Source organism: Leptosomus discolor, chromosome Z, assembly GCF_034619465.1.
Source record: "Leptosomus discolor isolate bLepDis1 chromosome Z, bLepDis1.hap2, whole genome shotgun sequence".
Lineage (NCBI taxonomy): Eukaryota > Metazoa > Chordata > Aves > Leptosomiformes > Leptosomidae > Leptosomus > Leptosomus discolor.
The window spans coordinates 67,955,564-67,972,084 of record NC_141419.1 but is presented as its reverse complement, the minus strand read 5'-3'; the positions used below and the strand labels follow the sequence as shown (position 1 = coordinate 67,972,084).

The 16,521-nt window shown below is 41.0% G+C and overlaps 1 protein-coding gene across 1 annotated transcript in view; it reads left to right on the top strand.

Annotated features, from left to right (window-relative positions):
* HOMER1 (homer scaffold protein 1) overlaps positions 1-15,397 on the top strand; it is a 71,331-nt gene extending 55,934 nt beyond the window's left edge. The window contains exons 6-8 of the mRNA XM_086479469.1: positions 7,212-7,322; positions 8,975-9,055; positions 15,209-15,397. Of these exons, the coding sequence (XP_086335595.1) occupies positions 7,212-7,322; positions 8,975-9,055; positions 15,209-15,397 (381 nt within the window). The remainder of the gene's footprint in view (positions 1-7,211; positions 7,323-8,974; positions 9,056-15,208) is intronic.
* Positions 15,398-16,521: the final 1,124 nt, after the last annotated feature.

Sequence of the window (16,521 nt, the reverse complement as noted above, 5' to 3'; positions counted from 1 at the left end):
CACAATATTTTTATGTCGTTCAAGCTTTGTAAAATGAAATAAATCCTGTAATTCCAAAACTCTGCTGGAGAATGAGGAAATTACTGGATTTAAATCCTCAGGATTAAAGGATGACGTACTTGTACCGTGTTTGCTATTGCATGTATTTCATGAGCTGGCATGATAGCTGGAAAAAGTATTTGCTAATTAGATTGCAGAGATAGGGATGTCCCCTGAAGTTAGTATTAGAATTATCAGTTGCAAATAATAATGTATGGCTGAAGCTTAAGCATCAGTTTTAGTAAACTTCTTGTACTTTCAAATGTTCCTACTGCAGTTTCATTACTTCCTTCACAAAAATCAAGCAGATGATGGATTATTCTTTCATCTCTGTAGAAATGAATAACTGTGGAAAACATTTTGATATTTCCCAGGCTTGAGGCATCAGTGCCCACAGAGAAAAATGTGTCCTTTTCAGCAAAATCTTTAATTGTTTTCTCTGTTCAAAAAAGTAATATATTGTTCATAATGCACAGAACTCCCCTCTGCCCCTGGGTTATCATTTTATCTATGGGTAAATCTGGGAAAACTACAATAATTAATTTGCTGTCAGAAATGATATATATTAATAATACTGTAGTGTGCTTTTTGCTCTTTCAGCAGCAACCTTGAAAAGCAATTTTCCTTGTTTTCTGCATTTTCACATTTCTTAGCACCAAAAATCTTTCCAGATGTTTTTATTCTTGAAAGCTATACTGGAATTATTTATATACTCAGCTTGTTGCATACTGTCTTGCATCTTACTGTCCACCATGAAGAACTGAGAATCTTCTGCATAAATTCTGTGGAACTTTATGCAGTTATTCCTAGTTTTGCTGAGCCATGCAACATCATTTCTATTCTCCTTGTGGAAAGCAAAGGGCTATTTTTTCTTTGTAGGAGGTTCATCTTGAATTTTTGATGGAATAATATTGTCCTGTTACATTTATGATCCATTTAGGGATGTAACTCCAGAAGCTAAAAATGCATAATTAATACTTAAGTTCAGTCTTGCATGTGAGCACTCTGTTCTGAGCTGTAGCCTGAGATAGTAGGCCTTGGATATTGCATTCCACAGAAAATAGGAGGGATGAAAATACCTTTAGGAAACAAGTTAATAGTGTCAGGTATATAAACCAGGCTACAGCTAGACTGAAAATATGTTGGTAATATGGATAAAAAAATGGCTGGATGGCGGGGCCCAAAGAATTGTGGTGAATGGAGTTCAATCCAGTTGGTGGCCGGTCACAAGAGGTGACCAGGGCTCAGCACTGGGGCCAGTCTTGTTTAATATCTTTGTTGATGATCTGGAGGAGAGGATCAAGTGCTTCCTCAGCAAGTTTGCAGATCACACTGAATTGGGTGCGAGTGTTTATCTGCTCAAGGGTAGGAAGGCTCTGCAGAGGGATCTGGACAGGCTGGATCGATGGGCTGAGGCCAGTTGTGTGAGGTTTAACAAGGCCAAGTGCCGGGTCCTGCACTTGGGTCACAACAACCCCAGGCAGCGCTACAGGCTTGGGGAGGAGTGGCTGGAAAGCTGCCTGGTAGGAAGGGACCTGGGGGTGCTGGTCAACAGATGACTGAACATGAAGTTTAAAAGAAATTTCATAATCTGTTGGTACTGAATTTAAGATGCTGAATAAAAACTATTGTTTGAGATCACAAGTGTACAAATTTATCTCAACAATGTGGTTTGAAAAAATGAATCAACCTGCAGCAGACATAGCACAGATTCATTCAGTCAGTAATTGCTTGGGAAGGTGACCACTCAAAATATTTCTGTCATTCCCACTTCTTTGCCTCTATCAAACTGAAGCCTTTACTTGTGAAGTAGTCATCTGTGTTGGGATTTGATGCAATCTCCTCTATTGATTGCTTTTAATTTGATTTGGTTTGTTTTCTTTGAGAGATTCTTCAGCCTTCTGAAGCTTTGGGCAGTCACTGTCCTAAGCTCACATCAAGGCTGCTACCCTTTGTTGTGTTACATGGCCCAAAGCCTCACTTCTTCAGTCTTACCAGCAGCCCAGTGTATACTAGCTGTCTGTTGCAGTAAAAACTTCTGCCTCACATCCTCCTCTATTTATAGGCTGTTGACCCTAGATTAAAATTTCCAGAAAACTCTAGAATGGCCTCTGCTGAGAAGTTCTAGGCTCTGACAGAACAAGTTGCCTTTCTGTCTTGTTTCAGCTGATGTATTTCTCACTGAAGTATGCAGTTAAGTATAATGCTAGCCATATATTGGAAGAATCACTAAAAAGCCGTCTCAGAATTTTTTTCCCCTACCTCCAATCCTTACCTGGATGATAAATTCAAAATGAGGAAGCAGAGGCTAAGAACAATAGTTTTTTCTTTTTTAGTCTCAAATATGAAGCCACAGTATTGATTTTTTTCAGATATGCAATTGAGTGCAGTTTTATGACAGCACAATAGAAGAACCTTGTTTAATCAGTTAGTGTTCAAAGACTGTTCTTTCAGTCTGAATTCAGTGCTGGAAACAAAGCTTAATCACAGGTACATTGCTCAGTGTTGCTGTGCAAAGGCTTGAATGATTGATTGAGCCTTGCTCTTAAATGTGAAATAGTGAATGAAGAGATGTCCCTGAAAATAGTGTGTGGGAGGGTCACACTAAAGCATTTTAGCTTCCTTTTATGCCCCCTTCTGTGCATAATTCATAAACAGTTATTTTTAATGATTTTTGGACCACTGGTCGTGAGAAAAATAAATTCAATTTGAAACAAGGAAATAGAGCAAGTAAATGCTATCCAGGTTTTTACCTAGAGCTTTATCTTTTGTTGCTTCTGTTTTCAATTGCATATTCTTTGTATCGCATCATTTTCCAGCCCAACTTAGTCTACAGATTTTTTTGAAAGGGTCACAATATGATTTTCTTTTTTATAGGTACATTCGAGAACATGTAGATACTTGACATTTTTTCAGGTCTTTGTAGTAATGGGCATTTAAATAAAACTGCAATTAAAGTAAGCTGTTTTTTTAAATTTAATTTGTTCTTTTTTTTTCCAACTTACTGATTTTTCAACAAACAGTAAACAAAACTGTTAAACAATGCTTCGTTTTCTTGCATAAGCAGTGAGAGGTGGATGTTTGCCTAGAAGCAAGCTCGATCAGAGTAAGACATCACAGCCCTTTTACTGTTGGTAATTAATTGCCCTTTTGACAGCAGTTGCCTATGTTGGCAAGAATGTTTGTGAGAGCACTCCCTGCTGTGCTCAAGCAAAATTAGCTGTGTTTGTTTAAGCAATTTCAATAGGTGTCTTGAGTTAATATGGACCAGAGTGTGCTGGGGAGTGTTGATGTGAGCCATGCAGCTGGCGGGGCTGTTGCAGAAGGTGTTTTCAGCCAGCAACAATACATGCAGCCAAGAGCAGTAATGTTTCATTCACCACAGTTCAATCCACCAGCCTCCTTGGATTTCAAGCTTGCACCAATGCATGCATCCTCTCTGGGTGTACCAGCCCAGAGGAAGCCATGTGGAGAACAGTGGGGCTCCCAGCACTTCCTTAGTCACAGGATGAGACACCTCTGCACACTTGTTTCCAAGGCACTAGGAGCTAGGACAGAGGTGGTTTGGTGACTGGTTTTTCTTCTGTCTCTCCAGTTGAGCCTCTTTGTGTAAATGAGTATTCACTGTGCCAGTGCTTGGTAAGAGCCAGTGGGTATTGCTGAGTGCAACAGCTTTAAAAGAGCGATTGACCATCTTGGAGGTTATCATACAACATTCCAGTCTTTCACAACTGAAAGGCTTTTGACACTGTCTCCCATTGCATCCTTATAGGCTTTAGGAAGTGTGGGGTAAACGAGTGGACAGTGAGGAGGATTGAGAACTGGCTGAAGGACAGAGCTCAGAGGGTTGTGATCAGTGGTGCTGAGTCCAGTTGGAGGCATGTGACTAGTGATGTTCCCCAGGGGTCAGTACTGGGTCCAGTCTTATTCAATATATTAATCAATGACCTGGATGAAGGGACAGAGTGCACCCTCAGCAAGTTTGCTGACGATACAAAACTGGGAGGAGTGGCTGACACGCCAGCAGGCTGTGCTGCCATTCAGTGAGACCTGGACAGGCTGGAGAACTGGGCAGAGAGGAACCTAAGGAGGTTCAATAAGGGCAAGTGCAGGGTCCTGCACCTGGGAAGGAATAACCCCATGCACCAGCACAGGCTGGGGGTCGACCTGCTGGAGAGCAGCTCTGCGGAGGTGGACCTGGGAGTTCTTGTGGACAGAAAGTTGACCACAAGCCAACAATATGCCCTTGTGGCCAAGAAGGCCAGTGGTGTCCTGGAGTGCATTAAGAGTGTGGCCAGCAGGTCGAGAGCTGCCCTCTACTCTGCCCTCATGAGGCCACATCTGGAGTCCCGTGTCCAGTTCTGGGCCCCCCAGTTCAAGAGGGACAGGGAACTACTGGAGAGAGTCCAGCAGAGGGCTACAAAGATGATTAGGGGACTGGAGCATCTCTCCTACGAGGAAAGGCTGAGAGACCTGGGGCTCTTTAGCCTGGAGAAGTGAAGACTGAGAAGGGCCCTTATCAACACTTATAAATATCTGAAGGGTGGGTGTGAAGAGGATGGGGCCAGGCTCTTTTCAGTGGTGCCCAGGGACAGAACAAGGGGCAACGGGCACAAGCTGGAGCACAGGAATTTCCACCTGAACGTGAGGGAAAACTTCTTTACTCTGAGGGTGGCAGAGCACTGGAACAGGCTGCCCGGGGAGGTTGTGGAGTCCCCTTCTCTGGAGATATTCAAAACCCGCCTGGGCACAGTCCTGTGTGAGCTGCTGTAGGTGAACCTGCTTTAGCAGGGGGGTTGGACTAGATGATCTCCAGAGGTCCCTTCCAACCCCTACCATTCTGTGATTTTGTGATTCACAACAGGTGGGAGAGGGCCTGATGCTGGGTTCCCCTAACAACACCTCACCCTGACTTCACCGAGGCTTCCATCTCAAATTCAAGACTCAGTTCAGCAGAAAAGCTTGGAAATGTTTAAGAAATTAAACATGAGAAGGGGTGAAGGTGGGCAAGATGAGTGAGTTTGACAGTTTCATCAAAACTTAGGGATGAGCTAGAGCTCTCATAAACCCACAATGTCAGAAATACAGGAACCTACATAAAACTGTGGCAGCTCTGCTAGATAGTGAATGGTTCTTGACTGGGCAAGACCCTGAGTGTCCAAATGTGACTTCAAAATTGGCCCTATTTTGGACAAGAGGCCTCAACCAGATGACCACCATGGTCCCCTTCCAGCTGAAATTAGTCTGTGATTCTTGCTGTATCTAGATGTTAGTTCAGACACTGTGTACATGCAGGTTTATTGCAGTTGGTGCGTTCCAATTCTGCTTGTTTGTTTTTGTGTAATTGTAGTGGTGAATACTGTTTGTAACAGGCACAATTGGTAGCAGTCACAAGGAATCTAAATAGATACATTTTTGTGTAGTTGAAGCAAATTGAGAAAATTTCCTAAGATTTCAGTTGTAATGCTCAATGGCATATAAAACTGAGCAAACTGCTGTTACTTTTTGCCATGAGCACTGATATTTATTTTGGGACAATTCCAGCAAATAAGATAGTTCTTTGGAGTGGGGTGTGGGGTGTTGTGTTACAAGCTATATCCTCATCCCTCATTCCCCTTACCCTTCCCAAGAATTCGCTATAATCTCAGTTCTCTCCATTTATAAACCTGATGTGCAAAAATGTCTAATCACAGTTTTCCAGTAGAAGAAACTAGACTTGTCATGGCTGTTACAGAGAGGAAGTTCATGCCCTGTGACTCAGAAGGGAGAAGTTGATAGGGATTTTGTTTTAATTTTCTTGTATTTCGTCTTGGCTTTCCTTTGACTTCTCTCTGCACTCAATAATCTACCTTTCAAGCCTACAAATACTTCAGAGTCTGAAATTACTGGCATCACAGTGACTTCACTAGCTAGACTACATTGATGTTCGAGGGCACCAATCTCGATTCCTTCAGATGAGCTTTTATCTAAGAAATAAAGTTGTCCTGCCCTCTGTCTAAGGGCTGTTTCTCCAAGAAAGTTAAATGGAGAACTAAAGGTTTTCATTTCAGAATTGGGTAGTACTTTGTTCAAAGGAGTTTTGGGGACAGATTTCTTAGTTACTTTAGGTAGATGCCACAGCTTTGTTGAAGATGTATACTAAGATGGACATGCTCGTATCTTCTGGAAAAAAAAAAAAAAAAGAGTTACTGGGTTTTAAATTGTATTTTTAATATTTTAACAGTTTGTTATTGAAGAAAAGGGTTTTAGTTCACACATGCACACAGACATGCACTGTAAGTGTTCTCGAATATTTTGCTCTGTAATTTGAGAGGTATGTGAACAGAGATACATGAACTTTTCTGTGTAGACTCTAGCTGCCTGGATTTTATTTCTTTGGTGCAGAAGCTGTTTTTTGACAACCACTTATCTGGGAATGGCAAGATATTAACATCTCTTTCATTAAAAAATAAAATAAAAAGGGCATACCACTGCCAGGTATCTTAACTTATCCAAGGGAAGATGGAGAGTGTTGGCTGTCTGCTAATAAAGAGGAACTGTGCAAATCCAAATTGTGCCATTAGCTGTTGGCTTTGTGACTGAGAGATGAGATCCGAAACTAGAGAAGTAAGAAATTGGCAGCTGTACATTGGTCACTGAGTGTCTGCTATTACACTGTTGATACCGAGTCAGAAATTGAACTCTGAAATGTTAACTGGCTTACTAGGAAGTGGGTGAGCATTGTGGCTTAGTTGATTAAGATGGTGCAACATTAAAAATTGACAGATGGAGAGGTTAGTTAGACAGGCAGATCTGTGTTGAATCGTCTAGCCATTACTGTTTCTGAAATGGTAATTCAGCTTCTTTCATAAAATTTTCAATTATTAGTAAATGGAAGTTTTAATCAGTTTTCTTTTCAGCCTGGAACTTATTACATTTATTGTTTCCAAGAAGTCATAGTAATCGTTATATGCTAAACCATTTGTTAAGAAATTTCATAACTTCATAAGAACACCTTCACCATTTTAATCAATATAAGTCACCCAGAATTAAGGACATATTTCAAATGCAGCTGTTGATGCAAAGACGTAATAGTACCTTGAATTTGTTGAAATGAATTCTGTATTATTTGTTGAAATAGTAACTTGAATTTGTTGAAATTAATTCTGTGTGGCTTCTACTTATTTCAACAGGTGACTGAGCTAGAGTGTGTGAGCAGTCAAGCCAATGCAGTGCACACACACAAAACAGAATTAAACCAGACGATACAGGAATTAGAGTCTACGCTGAAGAAAAAAGAAGAGGTATTTGCTAACATTTATTCTTGGCTTTTCCATTATGTCATTTCTAAAGGATTTCAATATTAAGCTTGTGATGGCTGGTGAATACTATGTTGTTTCCTATAGATGTCATGACGTAAAATTTTTTTCAGCTTCTTTCAAATAATTAATATTTTTCTGTGTATATGATTACATCAGTCCGATATAAAACTGAGTATCTGAACAGCAAAAAAAAAGTATCCTGTTTTCATGTTTGCTTTTGTCAAGCATCTCTGTTCAGGAAAGTAAGCCATAAGTGGTTTCCCCAGAGCAATCATCACACTGATGCAGTCCAAATTCACTAAGAAGGGAAGCAGTTGTAAGCACTCTTTCCTTTTTCTGGAGAGAAGGGTTTGGGACGAGTAATAGATCAATGCCTTTTTCAGGACAATCTGTTTTTCAGGCTATGTTAGTATAGCTGACTTTTGTGATCCCTAAGATCAGCCCTGTCCTTAAATGCATGCCAAGTCTGAAACTTGATGATATTTATTGTGCCATCTGCCTTGGGCTGGACCAGCAACAAGAAAATAAAAGGAACTGGAGTAATACCTGCACTGGCACGGGTCCTAGAGGAAAGCAGATTTGTGCCACAGAATGATCAAGAATAGCCCCTTTATGGATGGGAAAAAGGAGATGGAAGGAGCCGCATGTGAAGGATTATTTGCCCTGTGTAAGACCAGATCCCTCGAGCCCTCCATGGCAGATGCAGTGGGCGTGGGGTGCATGTTCAGAGGGGCAGTATGTCTTGCAGAGTCTTGTCTGCAGCTGGGCAGTTGTTAGGTGTTTCTAAGGAGGATGCAGGAGAGGCACAGTAGGTACAGAATATCCTGCCCAAATGGAACAAAGCCTTTTCCGCAATCCCTCATACTTAAGAGATTAGCCTCAGGTTGGTAATGTTTCCCATTTTGATGCCCATTCACTTTTGAATTATCCTGAGCTGTTGGCTGCAAAGAGATCTTGCCAAAAGGAGTTCTGGGAGGTGAATATGCCCTTCTGGGGAAAAGTACTTGATGGTTTTGATACCTTTTAGTTTTATTAACTGTTTCTCCTCTTGTCTTCTCAAAGTAAGCTAAGAAAAGGTTTCTCTTCTGTTCATTGTTTTATCTGCATTTATTACTTTCTTCTTGCTAAATGAAAGATACTGTTTCTTTTAGACTCTCTTTTTACAGAAATCAATGGTCAAAGCAGGCAATTTTTAATGCTCAGCCCTGCTGCTAGTGACTTAATAAGCAGATCACAGATGAAAATTGGATTTTTCTCTTGAAGAAATGGAGATGGATAGATTCTAATAGAATTTAACGTGTAAAATTGTTTCTCCAATTAAAAGCACCCTTAATTTTCCAGGAAAAAAATTATTTTTGATCTTTTGTGTGGGAGAGGAAAACTTTGACTTTTATAAAAGAAAATACTTATTTGTATTGTTCTTTATTCACAATGGAATTGCTGTTTTGGGACTGTGATTCAGGAGTATTGAGAACAGGGCTTAAACTTAATGTGCTGTGGTGGGCAGTAGCCAACTGCTTGTCTTGGTATCATTGCAATGGCTTGCTCAGGAGAAGAGGCTGTAGCCAGCTTACCTGCGCTGAGGCCAAGCCAGGTAACTAGTGTTGCTAGCAAGGTTGTTTCTTCTCCCTTAGGAAATAGAAGGATTGAAACAAGAAATCGACAATGCCAGAGAGCTCCAGGCACAGAGGGATTCTCTGACCCAGAAGTTACAGGTGAGCTATAGTGCATCATCTTAATTTAGAGAGAAGGGAAAAATGATTGTCAAGTGAGCATCAGTAACTTGTGCTATATTCACTGAAGGTGCCAGGACAATATGTAAGTTAGACTGTACTGCAAAGCGGTGGGTTGCAATAATCCTTAGGAATTTATATTAAAATTTCTGCCTGCTGTAAGTTGCTATTTTTACCCAAGTGAACAGACCCAAATTTCTTTTACAAGTCTACAGAGTACTCTCAGGCTAGCAGATGTCCTTCACCAATAAATGTCCTCAGCGGTTCTGGTCTCGTTTTCATTGTAGTGTCTCCCCACAGGTCTTGTGTGCCACTGAAACTGTCAGGCTGTGTATCATCAGGTTGGGATGAGTTTGTATTCAGCTTTTAAACATGCCTTGTGAAAGTAAAGGTTAAGGCGTTCTTGTGTAGTATAGGCTTTAAAAACACACTTTGGCATTTTCTTGGAATTATTTAGAATCATTGTGGTTTTATTGTTTTTTTCTGGGTTGTTTTTTAACTGTGTGTAAAGCCAGATACCTCAGCCTGTGGCAATCAGTATGCCCTCAGTATACCCTCCCTTGCTACGTCTGAGCTCCTGTCTGACCGGCCAGCACATACGCACCTCCCTTGTGAAACCTGCCTTCAGAATGAGGCTGACCCGAAGCTTAGGTGGGTTAAACTCTGAATTCAGACTTCAGAGTTTTAATAGGACTGGAAACTCAGGCATTAAATAGCTCCAAATTGAAACTGCTGAAAGGTGACCCTTACTGTTCTATGGCTCGACCTAAATCACGCTGAAAGCAAGCCCCATCAGACTAGCCACAGCTTAAAAATCATTAAGCAGGTGTTATTTGAAATGTGTTACATGATTTGGAACTTCCTTGAATCTCATTATAACCTACAGAATAAACCACATAAGAACAAAATGAGTTTATTAATTTTTCCCCATTCTTAAATTATTTGGAAAAGGTATGTGACTAGTTTAAACAATCTTTAAAGATTGCTTAAATACACCTGACCTTGCCTGTTCCACTACTCCAAACATTGTTGCTGGATTTAGGCTAAAAATGGGAGTTTTCGGCTAAAAAGGCATTTACCTGGATCAAAAGGGAGATTATAATGAAAGTTGGAAATTGATCTAGCAGTAGCATACGCAATAATTTCAGTGTAAGATCATATGAAAAGTAATAATTAGCCAGGAATTAGCTATCCTTAGCAAGCAGAATTACAAGAGATTAGTAAAAGATGAAAGGTTAGAAAATGCTAAGTTTTTATTAAAAATTTGACCTTATAAAGTCGGTAGCTTCCTTTTGGTATATTTATATCTTTAGTAACCAAATGGATACATTGTGAATATGTGTCCATGCATCGCATTTTAGGCCATGAGTTTCTGAAAATAGTTCTATATTGTTCTGTCCAAGTAAATTTAAAGCTCATTTAGGATCTGAGTTAAAGTTCCCTTCCTTAAGCTTATTACTGACCTGATACAGCCCATCTAAAAGATCTTGAGTTTTTGCTTTGCTATAATCATCCTGTTTTGATTATACCGGCCTTCACTGAGCCACTTCACTCTACATCTGTGACGTCAGTGAAATGGTGTTTTCTTCTGTAGCTCCAGACTAACCATGTCACATCTGTTCACTTAGTTGACTCACCATCTGTTTTCAGGGTGATTGTCTCCAGGGTCTGTATCTGTTCATCTCTTTTTTCTTCTGCTTTATTTTTTCCCTCTTCTGCTTGCAAGTGGATTATGTAACTCTAAAATATTTTGTAATATAGCCTGTATGAAAAATGCTATACAAAGAAATTACTATTTCAAGGTGTATTGCATTTCTGACATGCTTATATCAGAGAATGAATTAGAAATCCACCATTGGCAAATTCCAGTGAAAACCAGTATGTTATCACTGTGAAGGGTAAGTATTTGGGCCCTTGATAGTTAATAATTTCATTAGCAATGTAGAGAAGATGTATCAATGAGTCATGATCAGTGTGACTCTCACAGTAAGTCAGGATATCTTTATGACTATGGCTGATTCCTAAATATAGCTGTTGTATATGGTTTGAATATTTTATTTGGATCCTTGCACTGAATTCCACAAAAGATTATAACAGTGCAAACCACAGATATCACTTGTCAATAGTTTATTGCTTTTCTAAAAGAAAACAATGTATAATAAATTATTGTGTCTGCTGTAAGAAGAGCTTCAAGCAAGTGTGAAATACACTTTCCAAAGGGCCTGAATGAGTTGGAAGAGTCAGTGTACTGAGATTGGTGAGAATAACTGCAAATAAAGTGAAATGGCACAACTAAGGGAACAGATTACATGGACACATCTCCACTGCTTCCAATCAAGAAGCAACAGATTTGAGTAAGACTGATTTGTAATAGGAAACTGCATGAGGTGGACATGAACCTCTAATACAATATTATTGCAAAAATCATTAATACTGACCTAGGGTAAATGTGTCTAAGGATCAAATGTAAAATTTGGGAAGAAGCATTTTTCAGAAATTAAAAGGAACAGCTCCTGGCATATTTCAGTTAGTTCTACTTCCCATACATCATTAAATATGTTGGGCATAAGTTAGGGAAAATAGGAGGAATTGTGGGAGAAAGTGTACCTGAGGAAATGTTTGGGAAGCTGAATGTATGTAGATTAGTAAAAGGAAGTCAAGAATGGAATATAAATAAAATATGCAAGCTGGAAGTTTAAACAAAAGGAGGGTGCTCTTCTGTTTTGAAGAGATGCAGGGCAAGGACTAGCAATGGAGAGTTAGCCTTTTGCTGAATATGGGTGGAGGTTCCTACATCTAGCATAAAGCTTTCGGCTTTACCTTGGTGCTCCCACCCTAACAGCTCATAGCAGAACAATTCCTCCGTTTAAGAATCGTCTGAGGAGGGCCTGAAAGGTGATCTTCAGTGCTAGATACATGCCAATGGGATGCTTTTCAGGCCCAGATATCATGAAATAAAATTGTGTATGTATCCATGGATTTGTTCCAAAGTGGTTGCTTGCATCACCGGCTTGCCTACTTAGAGAAATAAGTAGGTTTGGGGGGCAGGAGTAGGCTTAATGAAGGAGAGACTTCAGAAGGTACGGCTAGGTTATAATCAGTTAACTTGTTCGTTTATAGCAGCAGTGGGGTAACTAATCACTACATAAGCATGTATGTATTTTAATTTATATAGTTTCTACAAAGACTCTTTCCAGTTAGCTTCCTTTAGTGCTTTGGCAACTATATTGTTCAGTGTTAAACAGAGTAAACCAATTCTTCTCTTGGTCCTGGCAGCACGGGGTAATTCCTGCTCTCAGCTGTGCTGTTCAAGACCAGTGCCCAAAACTCTGTAGTTTTTACCTTGCCCATTTACAAATGAGAAAGGAGGTAACCCTTGCGTGCACAAGCAGCTACAGTTATGAGGAGATCAGGTTCCCAAAGCTCTGCCTTCTCCATCTGCACCACTGCTGGGGGTCCAAGAGCTCTCCCCTGCTGCAGAGGCTGAGAGCCAAAACTGAGCACTGGCCACATCACCGCATCCCTCCTCTGACCAGGGATGCAGTGGCCAGTCAGCGCTGCCATCAGACCCCTCACGGGTGGAAATGTGTCTTGGGCCAAGGACTTTGACGCAAGACTGCCATTTTATACCTGTTACTCTTGACTGCCCAAGTACATGTTCTGTGTGGGTCAAATTGTTTATATGGTTAGCTGAGATCTCTCCAATGTAAACATGAATATATTTGTTAGCTTTGAGGGAGACAGAAAAGGAGTGGACAGTGGGAGGGCAGAAAGAGGATTCACTCATGCTGGGAGCAGTGACTGCTGCCGAATGTCCCTCCCTGTGGCTGTGTGAAACTCGTTGTGAAAACAAAAAGCTCAAAGTGGGCCTGGTAAAGCTTTGTGACACAAAGCCACTGTAAAGGGAAGTGGTGCTGAAAAGATGTTAATGTATGCAAGTGCAAATTCACTGTGCAGTGTTCCGAAGAGTGGCTGTGCAGGGCATATGGTGTACTAAGTACACTGTCCCTGTTTGCCTTTGAAGGTGTTTTTCATAACTGAAATTATGAAATTTAGCATGAATTTACAAGACATGCAATGAATGGACCAAATAACAATATGCTATTGCAGACCCACAGCATTTTCCTAAGAAAGCTGGTGGCTTGTGGTGTAGACAGGTGCACTCTAATCTGGGTAAAAAAATGGCTGGGAATCCGAGCAGAGAGAGTGGTGGTGAATGGAGTTCAATCCAGCTGGCAGCTGGTCACAAGTGGTGTCCCCCAGGGCTCAGTTTTGGGGACAGTCTTGTTTAACATCTTTGTTGGTGATCTGGAGGGGGGGATTGAGTGCACCCTCACTAAATTTGCAGATGACACTAAATTGGGTGGGAGTGTTCATCTGCTCAAGGGCAGCAAGGCTCTGCAGAGGGACCTGGACAGGCTGGACCGATGGGCTGAGGCCAGTTGTGTGAGGTTTAACAAGGCCAAGTGCCAGGTCCTGCACTTGGGTCACAACAACCCCAGGCAGTGCTACAGGCTTGGGGAGGAGTGGCTGGAAAGCTGCCCGGCAGAAAAGGACCTGGGGGTGCTGGTTGACATGAGCCAGCTGAACATGAGCCAGCAGTGTGCCCAGGTGGCCAAGAAGGCCAACAGCATCCTGGCCTGTATCAGCGATAGTGTGGCCAGCAGGAGCAGGCCAGTGATCATGCCCCTGTCCTGGGCACTGGTGAGGCCGCATCTCGAATACTGTGTGCGGTTTTGGGCCCCTCACTACAAGAAGGACATGGAGGTGCTGGAGCGTGTCCAGAGAAGGGCAATGAAGTGGGTGAAGGGTCTGGAGAACAGGTCTGATGAGGATCGGCTGAGGGAACTGGGGCTGTTTAGCCTGGAGAAGAGGAGGCTGAGGGGAGACCTTATCGCTCTCTACAACTACTTGAAAGGAGGTTGTAGTGAGGTGGGGGTCGGTCTTTTCTCCCAAGTAACAAGCCATAGAACAAGAGGAAATGGCCTCAAGTTGCGCCAGGGGAAGTTTAGATTGGACATTAGGAAAAATTTCTTGACTGAAAGAGTGGTCAAACATTGGAACAGGCTGCCCAGGGAAGTGGTGGAGTCACCATCCCCGGAGGTGTTAAAAAAACATTTAGATGTGGCACTTCCGGACATGGTTTAGTGGGCATGGGGGTGTTGGGTCAACGGTTGGACTTGATGATCTTAGAGCTCTATTCCAACCTAATGATTCTATGACTCTATTCTATGACTGCTACATTAGTAATTTGATAGATGAGAGGTCACTCGCTTTGCACAAAGCTGAGCAGCCGTGACCTCCCTCCCCTGTCAGGCACAAGCCAGAGCTGTGAGGGGTCCCAGCAGACTGGCACCAGGAGAGTTCTCTTCCTTGTGAATGAGAGCCAAGCTTGATTGGGGTCAGATCCCCGCAGCTGTGCATCACACACCGCCTGGCACACGGAAAGAGCTGCTCCGTACGGTACTGGTGGCTTGCACGCTTTCCCTGCTCCCACAGCTGCGCAAGTGCGGGGTTTGAGGTGGGTACTCCGGGGCGCCGTGCAGCAAGATGAGACATTCATCTTGCACTTGCTGGTTTAAGTTCGTTACAATCAGTGTCACCTTGATATCAGTCTTCCTAGTTTATATTTCTGTCTTAGTTTTCAGGGTGAAAAGGCCTATATGTGAGACAGGAATAAGGTAGTACTTCTGTATCCATAAAGCAGTGTTCTGGATGCGTTTCTGTATGAGACCATTTATTGAGGACTATGTCCTTGAGCAATTCATGTAGTCTAAATCAGGGAATACTTGAACCTTTGAGAAGCTGTTTTCAGTAGGTGGCATATTTCTGAATGACAGAAACAATAACTTACCTAAATAGGTATGTCACATCAGTTTTTCACTGACTATATTTTATCCTTCTCCAAAAGTTTCTGTCCTTCAGATGAATTGCTGAAAAAAAATGGCAGAAGTGGTAGTACGTATGCAGTCGTAATAACAATTTGTGTTCTGGTTTTGGCTTAGTGGAAAATGTAAAGGGTCACAAATTGTTTTAAAAAACAGTTGACAAAAATAGCACGTGAATACCAGCAGGCGGTTAGACTGCTTTCTGTTTGCAGACAACACATTAACATGTTATGTATTTTCTCTGAAGGAAGTAGAAATTCGAAACAAAGACCTGGAAGGCCAGCTGTCTGATCTAGAGCAACGTCTGGAGAAAAGTCAGAATGAGCAAGAAGCTTTTCGCAATAACTTGAAGACACTTTTAGAAATTCTTGATGGAAAAATATTTGAACTAACAGAGTTACGAGATAACTTGGCCAAGCTAATAGAATGCAGCTAAAAAAATGGGATTTCAGTGCCAATCAGCTTAAAGATGCACTGTCTCTCTTCATAGGACTGTGTTGGGCTCTGCATCAAAGTTGCACAAAATTAGAAAATGCTCCTCTGAGAGGGCTTGTTTTAAATTTGAGTCGTATTTCAATGTAAATTTAGAACTCAGCTTGTAGCTAGTTGAAGAAAAAAAAAACCAAACAAAAAAACTTGAATTACAAATTACCTCCTTGTACATTATTGGCCACAGATAACTTGAAAGATATTAACAGTAATTGAATGCAATCCTTTTCTAATTATCAGTGATGGAAGAATTAGCAGTGTCCCAGGTCACATCCCCTTTTTGTGATAGACACAATATAGGTTATCTGCTGTTTTATTTATTTAAGATATTTAATTGCTGTGTTTTGTGCAAGAACTTAGTGATGACAGCCCTCTATTTTGTTGTTCTTAATAATTTCTCAGGATACATTGCACTGTGGAGAAGCAGTGCCATTACCAATTTATTCTTGCCAGGAGTGAGAGAGCGTTGCATCTTTAATTGAAACAAAGTTACTATAACTGCTTGTATAAAGTTCTTCCTTTTGGGGGTTTTTTTGGTTGGTTGGTTTTCGGTTTTTTATATATATATATATATATATATATATATATATATACACACACACACACACACTGGAAGATACTGTATTTCTTTATGGAGCTTACTCTGGTGTTCTACAATGTTGTCCAATGTAAGGTTTACTTTTTCATATGAATTCCATGTAATTACAGTGAGATACTATCTTCCACTTAACTATATTTTGAAGCCAACCAATGATGGAAGGTGAGTCCCCCAGTTAAAAAAAAAAAAAAAAAAAAAAAAAAAAAAAGAGCAAAAACCCCCTGAGAATTCTAAATGTAAAATTTGACATGCACAGATAACAAGGCATAGCCAGTCGTTTGTTTTCTGGCCTTGATACATATATCGAATATGTATGTTCAATTAACTGTTAACCTGTTCTGCAGGAGACTTTCAGAATGTCACATGAATTTCAGGTTTTGTGAATAATGGCTTATGGGGAGCACTGTTTTATTATAGATTTCATTAAGGGCATAGACCTATTGCAAGGGATTACACTGAACTTGTCCAGCCAA